The 19107-nt window shown below is 45.7% G+C and overlaps 2 protein-coding genes across 2 annotated transcripts; both read right to left on the bottom strand.

Moving 5' to 3' along the window:
• Positions 1 to 4353: 4353 nt before the first annotated feature.
• EDB93DRAFT_1060686 (uncharacterized protein) lies at positions 4354 to 4545 on the bottom strand (the record flags this gene model as incomplete). Its single annotated transcript, XM_041444820.1, has 1 exon — positions 4354 to 4545. A coding segment is annotated over one exon (192 nt), but the record flags the coding sequence as incomplete, so codon positions are not given.
• Positions 4546 to 13236: 8691 nt separating this feature from the next.
• On the bottom strand, positions 13237 to 13836 carry EDB93DRAFT_1250312 (uncharacterized protein; the record flags this gene model as incomplete). Its single annotated transcript, XM_041452994.1, has 3 exons — positions 13237 to 13332; positions 13380 to 13472; positions 13528 to 13836. The coding sequence occupies 3 exons, from the start codon at positions 13834 to 13836 to the stop codon at positions 13237 to 13239; spliced, it is 498 nt and encodes a 165-aa protein (XP_041307921.1).
• Between the last annotated feature and the right edge of the window lie 5271 nt (positions 13837 to 19107).

The following is a 19107-nucleotide window of genomic DNA, read 5'->3' as shown; positions in this document are numbered from 1 at the left end:
ATCCACCATGATCAGCATCGGAATAGGTTGAGAACAGTTTGGTGCTTGATGGATCAGGCGCATAAGTGATCTTGTAGTCGGCAGTACCTCTGAGATAGCGAAGCAGGTGCTTGACAGCTTGCCAGTGAGCTAATCCTGGATTCGAGTTGAATCTGGCAAGATAACCAACAGCGTGGGCAATGTCTGGTCGAGTTGTTGTTGCCAGGTACATCAGGGCGCCTACTGCAGCTAGGTATGGGACGGTCTTCATGAGCTGGACCTCTTCAGGCGTCTGGGGACTCTGGGAGCGACTGAGTCGAAGGTTGGGCTGCATGGGAGTGGATATGGGCTTGCAATCAGCCATGCCAAAACGCTCGAGGATGTCTAGACAGTACTGCTGTTGAGATATGGTGATGGAGTGTTTAGACCAGTCTCTGTCTATCTTAATGCCCAGAAGCTGAGTGGTGGGACCGAGATCGCGAAGCTTGAAGTGCTGGGAGAGCTCCTTGATGGTGCGGTCGATGGCAGCAGCAGATTTCGAGGCAAAGGTCATGTCATCTACGAAGACTGGCAGAACGATCCTTACATTGTCCTTTAGATAGATGTAGATGGACGCGTCTGAGTAGGACTGAGTGTAGCCCAAAGACTCGAGCACAGAGCGCATTTTCTGGTTCCATCTGTTGCCTCCTTGCTTGGTGCCATATATGCTCTTCTTCAACAAGCAAACCATGTCTTTGGCATCTCCTTCAACAAATCCCTCAGGCTGCTCCATGTAGATGTCGCAGTCCATCTCCCCATTGAGGTAGGCATGAGATATGTCTATAGAGCGCAGGTGGAGGTCGTGAATGGCGGCCATGGCTAGGACAACTCGTATGCTGGGCATTCTGACTGTGGGCGCAAATATTTCGAGGTAGTCGAAGCCAGGTCTTTGATTGTAGCCTTTGGCCACCAATCTGCCTTTGTAGCGCTCCACAGATCCGTCTGCATTGCGCTTCACCTCGAACACCCACTTGCAGCCTATGACCTTCTTTCCAGCAGGTCTGGGGACGAGCTGCCAAGTGCCATTGATGCTGTGGGCGTTCAGCTCCTCCATGGCAGCTTGTTTCCACTGCTCCGCATCAGGGCGCTTCAGAGCTTCGGAGTAGGACAGGGGTTCAGCTGGTGAAGCTGCAGAGAGGACAATCTCATGGCCAAGATCTGCATCCTCGATCTCATCATCCACATCAGAGTGTAGTTGGGCTGGAGATGGCTTCCACCACTCTCTAGGCTTGGTTCTATTGGGCCTGGGCAGTCTGGCTCCAATGCCAATGAGAGAGGGCGGTCTAGGAGGTGGAGATGGTGGTGGTGATGGAGTTGGAGACGAGACTCGGACTTGAGGAGGATCTGGATCAATATTAGGGACTACAGGGGCAGCAGGAGGCGCATCTGGAGGGTCATTGCTCCCCCCATGATCCTGATACTCATCAGAGCTGGATTCATCATCAGCATCTGAATCGTCAGGTATTAGGAATGTCCTTTGTGTCTGTGGAGTAGGTGGGACAGTAGGGTGAGTTGGTGCAGGTGTAGGCGCACTGGAAGCGCGCCATTCAGAAGGAGGGAAGGGGTTTGCGTGCATCTTGCCAGCTAGGCATGGTTTGCAGATAGGATCTGGTGCAGATTTTGACTCTATGGTCATCCCAGTGACGAGCATCTCCCTTATAAGTGTCTTAATACCTTCTAGGTGATGGTGAGCGAGCCTCCTGTGCCAGAGGTCGAAGTCTAGGGGCACAGTCGCAGCTGCAGACACATATTCAGTTATTGCAACAGTAGAACCATCCAGGAATGCAGCATTCGAGTTGCTGATGCTGGCTACAAACAGTGGGGTACCAGTGGGGCGTTCCAAGGACATCTTAGATGCATTAATGAGCACAGTGAACCCCATGTTGCGAGTTAGATATAGGACAGATAGTAGATTATTTCGCAAATCTGGTACATGAAGGACTCTAGTGAATTCTACAGCTTCGACACGCCTCCCATTAATGACTGGACTGAATACCACTGTGCCCTCGCCAGCTGAATAGACTATGTTGTTGTCTGCGACCTTGATAGGGATGCATTTGGGCGCATAATTGCGCAGCCAGTGACGATGGGGAGTCATGTGAGAGGTAGCACCTGTGTCTGCATTCCAGTCAGCATGTGCATCGAGTTGCAAGGGGCAAAGAGGATGGGATGGGTCAAAAGTGCAAAGACTTGCATTACCAGCAAATTCCGTGACCTGTTGGGCGCTCTGGGAGGTGTTCTGGGCAGTGGTCAAGTTGGAGGCGGGTGCAGAGGTGTTGGGAGAGGGTGTAGACGCTGCAGACGATGATTGGGACCCCTCAGAAGCCTTGTTAGCGCTCCTTCCACCTTTTCGACCATCGGTTTTGGTCTTGCGACGATCCTTATCACCTTTAAGACTCCCGCACTTGTGGGTGCAGTGACCAGGCTTCTCGCAGTACCAGCAGGTGACAGAGGTGCCGCATCTACAGTCTCCAGACGCAGTAAACAGCGCTGCATCGGTCCCAGAACCTTCAGGACGTCTCCTCCTTTGGGTTTCCTCAGCCAGGAATGCTGCCTTCAGTTCCTCCTTGTCCAAGGACTTGAGTAGCATCAAAGACGACGCAAAATTGGAGTACTCCTCGCCCAGGGAACGAACCATGGTCATGCAGACCAGCTCTTGGTCGAGTTCCTTGATGGTGTAAGGCTTGGATGGGTCTGAGGGTCGAAGCTCCTGGACTTTGGACATGCCATCTTCGATCCTGGCAATGAGGGTGCTCAAGGACTCGTCAGGCTGCTTCCTAATAGAGAAGAAGTCGTCCCAGGCATTGAAGCGCGCGCCAGGACGCTTCTGGAGGTGCGTGGAAGCCAGGGTGGTCCAAATCTTGACAGGGTCGTCCTGGACAGCGTCGATATGGGTCCTTTGCTCTACAGAGCACGCCAGATACAGCTCCCCAGCTGCCTTGTCTGCCTTGGTGTCCCACTTTGCTGCAGCTTCTGTCTCTGTAGGTCGAGTCTCCATGCCATTGACAAGCAACCAGAGACCCTTAACTCGAAGGTAGGCCTTCATCTCACCCTTCCAAGTAGCATAGTTGGTAGAAGTGAGTTTGGTGACAGTGTGAATAGATTTCGAGTCTTCTGAGGACATGGCAAGGGAGACAGGGCAGTTTTGCAGCAGTGGGACGAATTAAGGGCAAGGGCTTGGTAGAATTCAAAGGAAAGGCTGTCTTTGCTAATTTTCAACAAAGAGAGCAAGGGATAATGGGTGGGGAGAGTACCAGTGGCTGGATGCGAGAGGAGAGAAAATGCGCACTATGTTGGCCCAAAGACAGTGAACTCCAGCGACAGATTTGACTGCTAAAGCGCAGGGCTCATAACCTGTTAGAATAACTGAGAGTTCAAAGTCAATGCACGAAGCATGTAAGACTTGTGAACTCTGCACTATGGGCGAGTCTATGTAAACAAATATAAACAATTCCTAGTATGGTATGTGTCCCCGAAGTGTCTTAGAGGTCTGTCCTCAAAGTGTCCTCGAAGTCCTCGAAGTTATCTACTAATATAGTAATGTCCTTGAAGTGTCCTTCAAGTCTTCGAAGTCTTAGAAGTCTTCGACCTATCTAGTGTGAAGTCACCACACAACTAACAGTTACCAAGGAAGCAAGTCATGTGGGCAATTACTAGTCAAATGTACGAAGGAGAGCAGTCAAATGTCACATGTACCTATGCGCCCCTACATTGTGCAAGACTTCAATTCATTCCTCACCAGTTTGCTGAGCCGTCCTGGCATGGAAAAAGCTATATATCGAGAAACAATGCTCAATGATAATTTACAGATATGAGACATTAAGAATGACACAGTGATGGGAAAGATACTCAGTCCTAATGGGAAATCATTTATGGATGGTTTGAAAAGAACTGATCCTAGGTTAGCATTGAGTCTCTTGGTAGATTGGTTCAACCCCTATGGAAATAAAATCTTAGGCAAGAGGAAGTCCATTGAGTTGGTCACAATGGGACTCCTGAACCTTCCCCTGGGCCTCTGGTACAAAGCAGAAAATATGTACCTGGTCGGTATCATCCTAGGACCCAGAGAGCCATCTCTCTCAATGAGATTAATCACTTCCTTTGGCTGCCAAGAGTCCTTGAACATGACAACCTTGTTGTTGACAAGGTCAAATGCAGGACATGTACGTGTTCCTCAACCAACAGGCAAAACACCATAGGCAACAGGTGTAGGAATGACCAATGTGGTTGAACCAATACTCTTGGCAGCAGGGATGATAACCCTGAACATGTATGTGCTGGTGTGAAGGTTTAACTTGGACTATGTGTGAATGCCTCCTTGGTGCTAGCAGCCACCACTGTTGTATCAACACCATGCAATGCAGGCAATGCTTGTGAAAAGTGATAGAAAAAGTCGACTAAGTGTGAAGATTTGTTATAATTGAAGGCGCAGGTAACAATGGCTCCTTCCCTATCTGATCTGATGATGCGAGCGAAATTGTGCACGATCAGGACAGAAAAAGTGTGGGTATGATATTGAGTGCCAAGCTAGGCTGCAGCATAACTCATAATTTGTTTTAATGTGTCTAGATCCTTCATAGTCTGGTTGACAAAGGAAGATTTATTTTTCATCCAGTCGAGAGGAGGGTCACAAAAGGCATCGTGGATGGCAGCCCACTTCATTTCAACAATAAATGCTGCAGTAGAAACATCACAGTCATGTGATGTTCCATTAGCATATATATGCTGATGTCCGGTTTGATGGCAAACAAGAATGATCTAGCAAGTTTCATGTCCAAATGGTTGGAAGTGTCAACAAACAATAGAGCAGGGGCAAAAGATTTCATGGTGTCAATCTGCAACATTAAACTGACTGTCAGCAGGTCTCAATATGATATAATTTTAAGTGTGCTCACAAATGGTTCATAAGCCTGCACCTCATCTTTAACACAAACTGTGTTATTAAATGTGCCACTCTTGAAGGTTATAGGGAGGAGGCCTGGTATTTCTGAAGTCAGCAGGAACTCCTGGAGAAATTCCTGGACTGGATCGGGCCAATGCAATGATTTTTCATTTCCTTGCCCATGGCATTGACTGTAAAGTTCCGGCAACGCACATTGGTAGTCCAGGGGACCTTGGTGGAACTTCCTTGTTTGAAAGGAGTATCTGTAAATACAGAAGTAAGCTGCAAATTCTGTCTGGCACCAACATGCACTTCTGGTGCTTGTGAGGTCTCGTTCATGGTATTCATAAATCGTAAATGTAAACAGAAATGAACTGAAGGTAATCTATAATTACAGCAAGAGCCAAAAAACCTCACTGAGACGCAACTACAAACTAGGAAAGAGAAACAAAACAGGTGGTTTTAGAAGGCATTAAATAGTGAAGAAAACTCAGCTGGGCATTCCCAAAATACAGCTAACAATGGTTCTCAGAACGTTGCATGTGACAATTTGCTGTGAAGAATTTAATCTAAATTCATAACTGATCACTGAGCGCAACATGGCCAAAAGCACATCTTGGATCAATGAAGATCAGTGTCTCCAACCATCATAACCTATCAAGGGTTTGCTGTAGATATGGTGAAAGGAAAAAGCATTCACAAATGATTTCAGGGCTTAAATGGTGAACCAGATATTTCCGAACATGACAGATCATCGGCTGTGAATGATCCTGGTGCAATGGGCCAATCAGTGACCGGGGATATCTGATTCACCATTTAAGTCTGAAGTCGTCACTTAAACAATCTTTCCTTCTTCCACCATGCACTCCATTTATGTGTAATTTACTATGTACTGTTACATGACTGTATCACTGCAGGGTATACCTGTGTGCAATACTACATCGACTTAATTATATTGAAAATTATGTGATGCTGCAGTACGAATAATAACCAGAATAATGTTCTGATATCTACATGTCTTAAGGTTCGCACATTGCAATTACTCTTTTAAAAAAATCTGATTCTGTTTGCAGCTGGGGTATTATTCATACATCCATGTAAATATTTGGAGGACTGTTGGACGTCCTCCACCTATACAAACTCCTGCAGTGTTAGAAGAACTGAGAGTTCAAAGTCAATGCACAAAGCATGTAAGACTATGAACTCTGCACTTTGGGCGAGTCTATGTAAACAAATATAAACAATTCCAAGTATGGTATATGTCCTCAAAGTGTCCTCAAAGTCCTCGAAGTTATCTACTAATATAGTAATGTCCTCAAAGTGTTCTTCAAGTCTTAGAAGTCTTCGAACTATCTAGTGTGAAGTCACCACACAACTAACATGTGGGAGCTCTCTTGGGACCCATTGCTTGCCCACCAACCTACATTGGAAATGCCTCACCGAAATTCTGCAAGAAGTTGATCAGTTGTAGTATCTTGGTCCACGTCCTAATGTTTTACCTGGTTCAAAGGTTTCAGCACAACTACAGCCTTTCCCCACTCCATTGAGATAGAGTGGCAAATGTGACTGGTGCCCACTGGGAAAATGTCAAGATCCTGGCAGTAAGCAGAACACCACAGTGAAGCACCAAAGTCACTGTATGATTTGAGAGGATCCTGGTGTCCTCTGGCTAGAGGTAGGTTTGACACAGGTGAGCTTGAGTTGCTTTCCATGCTTTCAGGAGGTTATCGGGCAATCATGTCTGCCTGCTAACAGAATGTCCATTTTGGTATGGATATTGCCTCCTGTGAATGGGTCACAATATTGACCCAAAATTGTCATGGCTTCATTGAGAATGGCTGGTCCTGTGGGATCCTGCACCATGGCTTTAATATTTGTGGCTGCACAAAATGTCTCCAGCATTGTCTTCTCTAGTTCTCCTGTTATACTGTTCATATTATTCTTTGTGTTTTTGTGAACATGCTTGCTTACCTATCTTGTAGTTGGTATTTGTTTTTTGGAGTGCCCCATGATCCTCTCGAACGGAAACATCCACCACCCATGCATAGGACCATAATACATCTGGTGTATTGCTGAGTGTGATGTGGTGATGTCACATGTGAAGTTCCCCAATGGATCGCAATCGCAAGTAGCATTGTGCTGTGAACCAACTTCTGCTGTTGAGATTTGTGATCATCATTGGCATCATTTGCTGTATGTTGGCATCCCTACAATTGCATAAGGGCCACTGGTAAGTCAAATTCTATTGATAATTTCCCACTATTCCACCTTGAGCTTGCTGTGTTCTGCATCCCCTAGGTTTTTTTGGCAGGCCACGATGCCATGATGGTCTCTGAACGATTCCCAACCTTTCCTGGATGGAGTTATCTCGTTGTCTGACAATAACTCTGATCCATTCAGCCCATCTTTTTTGCTAATTTCCTTTGTGCAGCACATTCCTCTACCAATCTATTGGCGATGACCTGATCATAGACACCCAGCTGACTCTCTCCAAAATCAACATCCATAGGGGCACATTCGGGCACTGCGCACTTTGTACACATTTAGTGAGTAATTTGTTAACTGCTGAGCTATGAACTTACTAGCAGCACCTCAATAATTTCTTTTTTCCTAGGGCACAGTGTATCCGGCAAGACCCACTTCATACTCTTGGACTAGTGCTTCTAGCACTGCTACATGGAGATGGGTCATGGTGGACACAGTAGGGTTTGAAATCAAAGTCTCTCTACCCTTCTGCAAGTCCTTTGGGTTAACATGGTTTTGCTGGCCCTTCCTTAGTTCCTTGCTCGCTTGTTTGTCTATTACAATTAAACCTCTGAAGTGGTGTTGAACTAATTCCAGGAATAGGTAGTGCATGCCATCGATCATGATGAACCTTGTTGGATCCCAGTATGGCAGCCGTAAAAGTTCTGACCATCTATCTTACTCCATGTTGTTTGAATATTTTGTCACGCTCTACCTTCGTTTCAGTGGTTTTCACTGTTCTGCTGCTGCTTTGTATTCCTCCAATGTATGTCATCTCCAATTTTCCCAGTCAAAGTCTGCAATATCTAACTTTAGGAGCCAACACAACCTGCACTGATTTGCAGTTGGACCTGCACAGCCCGCCAGCTTGCATGCAGCCGGCAGATCATTGACTGTGACTGCAATGACAGATCGGAAGAGCCTGCCAGCTGTGTGCTTTATTGTCTTGGTGAACCAGATCCTGTCTTTCTAGGTTGGTAACAAGAAGTTGACTACCAGATGTCATTATCCAATATCTTGCCAGAGGGTGCAACTTACAAACTCTTGAAGGACACTAATGTTTGCAATATCGCAACATGCATCACATGTCATGATGTACCATCTCTCCCTCAGCAATGCATGCAGACTTTTAAGTTTGTGAATGCTTCATGGGCGTGTACTCATGAAACTCTCACTCCACATATACATTACCATCTAGTTCTCAATCTTGTGGGCAAGCCATTGCTAAACTTTGCGAGCTCTCGTCAAGTTGTTGAAGCTGTCTGTGATGCACTGATTGGCATGTGTTTTGGAACCTACACCATACACCATATTTATATATCTCCACAGCTCACGAGGACACATGTAACAAGGCGAGTGCATTACATCAAGACCTCAGTCCGGGAAATATTGTCATGCATGGGCCATTGGCATCCTCATAGATTGGGATCTCGCAAAGTTACTCAAAATTCAGGGTCCTCAACAACTCACACGCATGGTACATTTACTTCCTCATGATTCATATCTTGTGCTCAGTTTTTCATCACCAAGGGAACCTGGCAATTTATGTCTGCCAACCCTGTTGAAAAAAAACATGCCACACATACCATAAGGATGACCTCAAGTCCAGTTTTTACGTTGTTTTTTGGGTCACCTTGATGTACACAGAGAGCTATATGGACATCTCCACTCGGTCGCTACTCATGAAGCAGGTCTTCGAGGCTGAGGAGATAAATGGGGTCAGATCAAACTAGAAATCAGCTTTTCTCATCTCAAGAAGGCAAATCGCATATGATGTGTTTGTTGGGCACCAAGCACTTGATAAGCTTATCGTGACACTTGCCAAACTCTTTACTTTTCGGTACACTGTAATCAACGATAAGCAACAGGCTGCATTTGACAAAACATTCCCGTGTCTGGAGACCGCAAAGGGAACTTCCACTTATGAGTTCATCCTCGTAAACTTGATGTTAGAATAACTGAGAGTGTAAAGTCAATGCACAAAACATGTAAGACTGTGAACTCTGCACTATGGGCGAGTCTATGTAAACAAATATAAACAATTCCTAGTATGGTATATGTCCTCAAAGTGTCCTCAAAGTCCTTGAAGTTATCTACTAATATAGTATTGTCCTCAAAGTGTCCTTCAAGTCTTAAAAGTCTTAGAAGTCTTCAAACTATCTAGTGTGAAGTCACCACACAACTAACATCATGAGGGAGGAGCATCTTAATATGGTGACTGGAGCTTGACTGTGACAAAGCAACATATAGTTAACCATGACTGAAGGCAGGAACTTGCAGATCAAGTCCAACAAACTTGACTGATTAACCTTGAGCCTTATTAATTGTCATTGCAAATATGAGCTGCACGGGAAATTGTTGTCACTTTAGAACAAAGGTAAAGTCTGCAGATTTTGCTGAGGGAATAAGGGAGATGCGAGGAATGAAGATGGTCTCTCCATTGTGATCACCACCAAGAAAACCATGCTGCACATCACCATCAGCACTGTCTTCATAAATGACATTGTCAGTGCTGAAATAAGACATTTCTGTGTCAGCCATTTTTCCCAATGTCAGTATGGAGAATTTTGCAATTTTGCATCCATGAACAGCAACCTCCTATCACGAGGCTGCAGGTGCATCTCCCTGGGCAACATATGGTAACATTCAATCCTGATGAAGACCCTCAGGCTGTACTCGACTGGGCTGCAAATGAGCAGACTACATTAACAGTTTTTGCAGCAAATGCTGATGCAAGTGCACTTGGCATTGAGGCATGGAGATACACATATCAGGAGTTTCCCAGCATTGTACATGGAAACCATCAAAAAAAACTTGGGGCATACATCAACAAGGCTTCAATCTTGGCATGTGGGCTGCTGGAAGATGATGGTGAATGGAGACAATGCCTGGAGGAGGCAGCAACAAAGCAAACTGGGAGACAACTACAGCAGCTGTTTGCAGCTACTCTGTTTCTTTGCTTGTCCACAGCACCTGAGGCATTGTGGAACAATTTTTGTGCACATATATGTGATGACTTGCACCATCGACTGATGGTTATCACACAGCGGGACAACCCAACAGACATTGAAGTCTATGACTTTGGCCTGTATCTCTTAAATGAAGTGCTGGAAAAATCAGGCTCATCACTGTGAAATTTTACTATGCCTCTGCTGCAGCATGACTGGGGTGCCCACATTGAGATTCGAAACTCATATATTGCTGAATAGCTGTCATATGATGTGCAGGAAAAGCATCAACGGGCACTTCAGCATATTCCCCTACTCAATACAGAGCAACAGGAAGCCTTCGCACACATCTGGGAATCTGTCAAACATGAGAAAGGCACAACATTCTTTCTTAATGGTCCTGGTGGAACAGAAAAAACATTTGTTTACAAGACCCTTTGCTACAAAATATGAGCAGAGTGGTTAATAGTGCTATGTGTTGCCTCATCTGGGATAGCAGCATTGCTTCTTAAAGGAGGACGCACTGCACATTCAATGGTCAAGATTCTGGTTGATGGCCTTAATAAGGACTCAATCTACAATATTCCCAAAGAGAGCCCTCTAGCTGAACTTATTCGACATACACATCTCATTATCTGAGATGAATCTGGGATGCAGCATCATAATGCACCAGAGGCAGTTGATCAAACCTGTCGTGACCTGCACAACAACAACAAACCATTTGAAGGCATCACCATTGTCTTTGGAGGTGATTTCCAGCAGATACTTCCTGTTATACCCTGAGGAAGCCATGAAGATATCATTGGTGCAACAATTCAGCACTCTCATTTTTGGAAAGATGTCCAAATTATCCACCTCACTCAAAATATGTGTCTCAACTTGAATGACCCAGACAGCCAAGTTTTTGCACAGCGGTTGCTTAATATTGGTCATGGACAGAATTCAAATGCTGACAGCATGGTCACCATTCCAGATAGCATAGTTATACATGACCTTAGCGCACTTATTGATGCCATTTACAATGGGCTTTCAAACAATTCAAATGGTCCTCCACCACCAGATTACTTTGCACACCACATGATCCTCGCCCCTCACAATGGAGATGTCGATAGTATCAACAAGGTGACTCAGGAGCAGAAGTGTATCAGCCATCAATTAACTGTCAAATTTCATTGTGTGAGTTGATTTCCATGGTTGCACAATATGTTAGTTGTGTAGTGACTTCACACTAGATAGTTCGAAGACTTCTAAGACTTCGAAGACTTGAAGGACACTTCAAGGACAATATTATATTAGTAGATAACTTCGAGGACTTTGAGGACACTTTGAGGACATATACCATACTAGGAATTGTTTATCATAGAGCTTCTATCAATGCATTACCAACATTATATTATGTTCATGATGTCATTGACTAGGCCTATTCTTGCTTCCCAATCCTCACTTGCCATTCATTGGATGTAGGTATTCCACCCATTTTTCCTGTTGGTGTTTGCATTCTGACTCTTTGTGATAGGACTGCTGCAAAACCTTCTATGCATCCGTCCAATGTTACTATGAAGTGCGATCTGTCATATCTTGGTGCTTGGAGTACTGGTCTTGACGTGATTGCTGTTCTCAAATCTAACAATGCTTTAGTGTGTTCTTGTGTCCAGATGGTACTTAGCTTGAAGCTGCTCATAGCTCTCTGATATGTTGCTTTAGACATGGTGTGATCTACTGGTACTTTGAGTAACAGATTCCATAATGGTCCTTCCCATTTTGCATATGCGTTGATTAGTGTGCGGTAGAATCCTGTAAGACCTAGAAATGATGCTAGCTTCTGCATTTCCTAAGGTTGTTGCCAATCTACAATTGCTGTCAATTTCGTCAAGTTTGGTTTGACTCCATCTTGCCCTATGGTCCCTCCTGCGAATTCTGTTTCTGTCATACACAGTTTTGTCCTGCTTGGTGCTATTGAGAATTTGCATTCTCGAAAGTGCTGAAATAAAACCATTAGTTTGTTCATCATTTCTTGAAATGTACTTGCTGCACATCCTCCATCATCCATAACTAGCTCCATATAATGTGTTATTAACAGATCATGGAGTCTTTCTGCTAGCGCGTTGCAGAATGCTGTTGGTGCTCCCATGATTCCCATTGGCATTCTTCAATACCAGAAGTATCCTTGTCCTTCAATATAAAATGCCAGGTAAGGACACTATTTTTCTGGTACTTCTATTGCATAATATCCTGCTGCAAAATCAAAAATTCATACATAATATTACCACTTAGCCTTTGCTGCTTTGAGAATATGTCACCTTGCGGCATTGACACAACTTCTGTTACTTTGTTTAGTCGCGCAAAGTTCTGACAAATCCTCCACTTCTTCGGCTCTTGTTCTGCTGTTCCGTTGACCATTGGCGTGGGTATTTCTTGTTAGAATAACTGAGAGTTCAAAGTCAATGCATAAAGCATGTAAGACTTGTGAACTCTGCACTATGAGCGAGTCTATGTAAACAAATATAAACAATTCCTAGTATGGTATGTGTCCTCAAAGTGTCCTCGAAGTCCTCGAAGTTATCTACTAATATAGTAATGTCCTTGAAGTGTCCTTCAAGTCTTCGACCTATCTAGTGTGAAGTCACCATACAACTAACAGCTACCCCTGCCGCACTTACATCATTGGATCGTTCATATATAATATATTGTGCATATTTAACCACGTACCTAGTTCTAACAGTCAAAATAAACGACAATTGGGCAATTGTCCAATCATTGCCATGGAGATTGAGACTGGAGCATGTACGTCAATGTGTTTAATTGGGTTGAATAGATGGCGAAATTACTTAGCTTATGGTTACAAGGATCAAATGTAATGGTTAATGATTACAAGACTTGCAACACAACAGTCCTTGACGGAGTCAACTATCTTATACCTAAAGAAGTGAAACACAGGGTGAGGTCCCTGGGAACTGCACTAAGCACCAAGTCATTAGCTCCAGGGACCAATAACACAGGTGGGTTTACAGACCTTCCAGCACACCATTCTGATATATAGAAAAGTATGCTCTGTCACAATGCCAGGAAATCTATCCAACTGATTAAATGTGAACCCGAGAAACATATCCCCTGTACAATAGTATCCTGCAGACTTTGTTACTCCTAACGACTACTACTGTTTTTCAAAAATATACGGAGCATATCACTAACAACCCAGTTGTCCTCATAATGATCAAGGATGCGATACCATTTTTTTGCCTGATAAAGATGAGTGACAAAAGACTACTGACAAGATGAGTACCTACTTCCGCATACACAATGGTCAAACTGGCCTTTGCTTGTGAACTCCAGGACTTATTGATTTTGAGATGTTCCTGGGTGAGATGGACTATGAACGTCTGCAGTAGAATAATGGTCAAGAGAGTCATATGATGTGGGTGTAAGGACATGCACATGAGTTTCTTCATAGTCTGAAGAAGGCCAGCCGAGTGCCTCATGTAAATTATATCCTCCCCTCTTGATACGGGAAACATCTCCTCGGGGTTTCGGAATTTTCACCAGCAGAAAAGTGGTGATGGATGACTGAACTACCGATGGAGTGTGTTGTGAGACTTCAGGTGCCACCGAGCAGTCCATATCACGAGAAAATGACATGTGCTGTGTCAAAGGAAGAGGAGTGTAGATGCGCTCAGGGGGAAAGTCGCAGTAAATTGTGAGTGGCTTGAAGTGGCGATGATACCGAAAGTGAGCGGCTTTAGGCATAATATTTCAGACGTACTCATTGAGCGGGTGATTGAGACCTTACTTTACTGTTAGTTGTGTGGTGACTTCACACTAGATAGGTCGAAGACTTGAAGGACACTTCAAGGACATTACTATATTAGTAGATAACTTCGAGGACTTTGAGGACACTTCAAGGACATTACTATATTAGTAGATAACTTCGAGGACTTTGAGGACTTTGAGGACACTTTGAGGACAGACCTCTAAGACACTTCGGGGACACATACCATACTAGGAATTGTTTATATTTGTTTACATAGACTCGCCCATAGTGCAGAGTTCACAAGTCTTACATGCTTCGTGCATTGACTTTGAACTCTCAGTTATTCTAACAGGTTATGAGCCCTGCGCTTTAGCAGTCAAATCTGTCGCTGGAGTTCACTGTCTTTGGGCCAACATAGTGCGCATTTTCTCTCCTCTCGCATCCAGCCACTGGTACTCTCCCCACCCATTATCCCTTGCTCTCTTTGTTGAAAATTAGCAAAGACAGCCTTTCCTTTGAATTCTACCAAGCCCTTGCCCTTAATTCGTCCCACTGCTGCAAAACTGCCCTGTCTCCCTTGCCATGTCCTCAGAAGACTCGAAATCTATTCACACTGTCACCAAACTCACTTCTACCAACTATGCTACTTGGAAGGGTGAGATGAAGGCCTACCTTCGAGTTAAGGGTCTCTGGTTGCTTGTCAATGGCATGGAGACTCGACCTACAGAGACAGAAGCTGCAGCAAAGTGGGACACCAAGGCAGACAAGGCAGCTGGGGAGCTGTATCTGGCGTGCTCTGTAGAGCAAAGGACCCATATCGACGCTGTCCAGGACGACCCTGTCAAGATTTGGACCACCCTGGCTTCCACGCACCTCCAGAAGCGTCCTGGCGCGCGCTTCAATGCCTGGGACGACTTCTTCTCTATTAGGAAGCAGCCTGACGAGTCCTTGAGCACCCTCATTGCCAGGATCGAAGATGGCATGTCCAAAGTCCAGGAGCTTCGACCCTCAGACCCATCCAAGCCTTACACCATCAAGGAACTCGACCAAGAGCTGGTCTGCATGACCATGGTTCGTTCCCTGGGCGAGGAGTACTCCAATTTTGCGTCGTCTTTGATGCTACTCAAGTCCTTGGACAAGGAGGAACTGAAGGCAGCATTCCTGGCTGAGGAAACCCAAAGGAGGAGACGTCCTGAAGGTTCTGGGACCGATGCAGCGCTGTTTACTGCGTCTGGAGACTGTAGATGCGGCACCTCTGTCACCTGCTGGTACTGCGAGAAGCCTGGTCACTGCACCCACAAGTGCGGGAGTCTTAAAGGTGATAAGGATCGTCGCAAGACCAAAACCGATGGTCGAAAAGGTGGAAGGAGCGCTAACAAGGCTTCTGAGGGGTCCCAATCATCGTCTGCAGCGTCTACACCCTCTCCCAACACCTCTGCACCCGCCTCCAACTTGACCACTGCCCAGAACACCTCCCAGAGCGCCCAACAGGTCACGGAATTTGCTGGTAATGCAAGTCTTTGCACTTTTGACCCATCCCATCCTCTTTGCCCCTTGCAACTCGATGCACATGCTGACTGGAATGCAGACACAGGTGCTACCTCTCACATGACTCCCCATCGTCACTGGCTGCGCAATTATGCGCCCAAATGCATCCCTATCAAGGTCGCAGACAACAACATAGTCTATTCAGCTGGCGAGGGCACAGTGGTATTCAGTCCAGTCATTAATGGGAGGCGTGTCGAAGCTGTAGAATTCACTAGAGTCCTTCATGTACCAGATTTGCGAAATAATCTACTATCTGTCCTATATCTAACTCGCAACATGGGGTTCACTGTGCTCATTAATGCATCTAAGATGTCCTTGGAACGCCCCACTGGTACCCCACTGTTTGTAGCCAGCATCAGCAACTCGAATGCTGCATTCCTGGATGGTTCTACTGTTGCAATAACTGAATATGTGTCTGCAGCTGCGACTGTGCCCCTAGACTTCGACCTCTGGCACAGGAGGCTCGCTCACCATCACCTAGAAGGTATTAAGACACTTATAAGGGAGATGCTCGTCACTGGGATGACCATAGAGTCAAAATCTGCACCAGATCCTATCTGCAAACCATGCCTAGCTGGCAAGATGCACGCAAACCCCTTCCCTCCTTCTGAATGGCGCGCTTCCAGTGCGCCTACACCTGCACCAACTCACCCTACTGTCCCACCTACTCCACAGACACAAAGGACATTCCTAATACCTGACGATTCAGATGCTGATGATGAATCCAGCTCTGATGAGTATCAGGATCATGGGGGGAGCAATGACCCTCCAGATGCGCCTCCTGCTGCCCCTGTAGTCCCTAATATTGATCCAGATCCTCCTCAAGTCCGAGTCTCGTCTCCAACTCCATCACCACCACCATCTCCACCTCCTAGACCGCCCTCTCTCATTGGCATTGGAGCCAGACTGCCCAGGCCCAATAGAACCAAGCCTAGAGAGTGGTGGAAGCCATCTCCAGCCCAACTACACTCTGATGTGGATGATGAGATCGAGGATGCAGATCTTGGCCATGAGATTGTCCTCTCTGCAGCTTCACCAGCTGAACCCCTGTCCTACTCCGAAGCTCTGAAGCGCCCTGATGCGGAGCAGTGGAAACAAGCTGCCATGGAGGAGCTGAACGCCCACAGCATCAATGGCACTTGGCAGCTCGTCCCCAGACCTGCTGGAAAGAAGGTCATAGGCTGCAAGTGGGTGTTCGAGGTGAAGCGCAATGCAGACGGATCTGTGGAGCGCTACAAAGGCAGATTGGTGGCCAAAGGCTACAATCAAAGACCTGGCTTCGACTACCTCGAAATATTTGCGCCCACAGTCAGAATGCCCAGCATACGAGTTGTCCTAGCCATGGCCGCCATTCACGACCTCCACCTGCGCTCTATAGACATATCTCATGCCTACCTCAATGGGGAGATGGACTGCGACATCTACATGGAGCAGCCTGAGGGATTTGTTGAAGGAGATGCCAAAGACATGGTTTGCTTGTTGAAGAAGAGCATATATGGCACCAAGCAAGGAGGCAACAGATGGAACCAGAAAATGCGCTCTGTGCTCGAGTCTTTGGGCTACACTCAGTCCTACTCAGACGCGTCCATCTACATCTATCTAAAGGACAATGTAAGGATCGTTCTGCCAGTCTTCGTAGATGACATGACCTTTGCCTCGAAATCTGCTGCTGCCATCGACCGCACCATCAAGGAGCTCTCCCAGCACTTCAAGCTTCGCGATCTCGGTCCCACCACTCAGCTTCTGGGCATTAAGATAGACAGAGACTGGTCTAAACACTCCATCACCATATCTCAACAGCAGTACTGTCTAGACATCCTCGAGCGTTTTGGCATGGCTGATTGCAAGCCCATATCCACTCCCATGCAGCCCAACCTTCGACTCAGTCGCTCCCAGAGTCCCCAGACGCCTGAAGAGGTCCAGCTCATGAAGACCGTCCCATACCTAGCTGCAGTAGGCGCCCTGATGTACCTGGCAACAACAACTCGACCAGACATTGCCCACGCTGTTGGTTATCTTGCCAGATTCAACTCGAATCCAGGATTAGCTCACTGGCAAGCTGTCAAGCACCTGCTTCGCTATCTCAGAGGTACTGCCGACTACAAGATCACTTATGCGCCTGATCCATCAAGCACCAAACTGTTCTCAACCTATTCCGATGCTGATCATGGTGGATGCAAGGACACAGGGCGCTCCACTGGTGGATACTTGGTGAAGATCGGCTCTGGAGTCGTCTCGTGGTCTTCTAAGCTACAAAGCATTGTTGCGCTATCTACTACCGAAGCAGAGTACATCTCTGCAGTCTCAGCAGGCAAGGAGATCCGATGGATGCGAAACTTGCTGCAGGAGATGGGATTCTCCACCACTGCACCATCCATACTTAGAATAGACAACCAGAGCGCCATATCTGTTGCCAAACACCCAGAACACCACGGGAGGATGAAGCAACTGGATCTTAGTTGGTATTGGCTCAGAGACGTTGTTCACAAAGAGATAATTGCGCCTATCTTTGTGCCCACAGCTGATCAGCCAGCTGACATCTTGACAAAGTCTTTGAGTCGACCCACGGTGGAACTATTTTGCAGAATGATGGGACTACACAGATGAGGGGGGAGTTGTTAGAGATTAGAGATGTGTTCAGTCAGGGGGGAGTATTAGTTGTGTGGTGACTTCACACTAGATAGGTCGAAGACTTCTAAGACTTCGAAGACTTGAAGGACACTTCAAGGACATTACTATATTAGTAGATAACTTCGAGGACTTCGAGGACACTTTGAGGACAGACCTCTAAGACACTTCGAGGACACATACCATACTAGGAATTGTTTATATTTGTTTACATAGACTCGCCCATAGTGCAGAGTTCACAAGTCTTACATGCTTCGTGCATTGACTTTGAACTCTCAGGTACAGTACTTTACTTATTTACACAATAATATCATGTGCATTGACTTTGAACTCTCAGTTCTTCTAACAGTTCTGGGTGTTTGGCAACAGATATGGCGCTCTGGTTGTCTATTCTAAGTATAGATGATGCAGTGACAGGGAATCTCATCTCCTGCAGCAAGTTTCACATCCACCAGATCTCCTTGCCTGCTGAGACTGCAGAGATGTGTTGAGATGAGAATGAAGTGGGCTGCTTCTAGAGCTACTGAGAGACCAATATGATCAGGACTAGATGTTAGTTATATGATTATTCACCTCTACAGTATGCATTTCTATGTTTTTTATATCTCTATATATGCTGGTATACTTACAGTATTATTCCTCACATTTTAATACCTATTCATTTGACTTCCTGACCTCCCTAGGATGTTCCTAGGTCAAGTTATCACTTACCTTTGTGTTGTGGCTTGTCTGTTTACATTTATTTACCATACATCGCCCATATCCCAGAGTCTAGTGCTCCCTGCCTCTTTGGCAACTTACTTTGGACTCTATCCTGATCATATTGGTCTCTCAGTAGCTCTAGAAGCAGCCCACTTCATTCTCATCTCAACATATCAAAGATGGGCAAGATGGTTAAGACTAAGTGAACATTGCTATGTGATTGTTTCTTGAATAATTATAAGTTTATGAGAATGTTTTAGCTCAAAAAATCTTCAATCAAATTGAGATCTATCACAACATATCTGGTTTTCATTATGATAATGTCGGGGGCTGGAATTGAGAACATTGCTGCTCCAGTGTTTGGGATACATATGTTTGATCCTAAGGAT

The sequence above is a fragment of the Suillus bovinus genome (assembly GCF_016758785.1).
Source record: "Suillus bovinus strain UH-Sbo-P2 chromosome Unknown EDB93scaffold_26, whole genome shotgun sequence".
Lineage (NCBI taxonomy): Eukaryota > Fungi > Basidiomycota > Agaricomycetes > Boletales > Suillaceae > Suillus > Suillus bovinus.
Note: the sequence above shows the minus strand (reverse complement) of the source record. Positions and strands in the feature narration are given on the sequence as shown.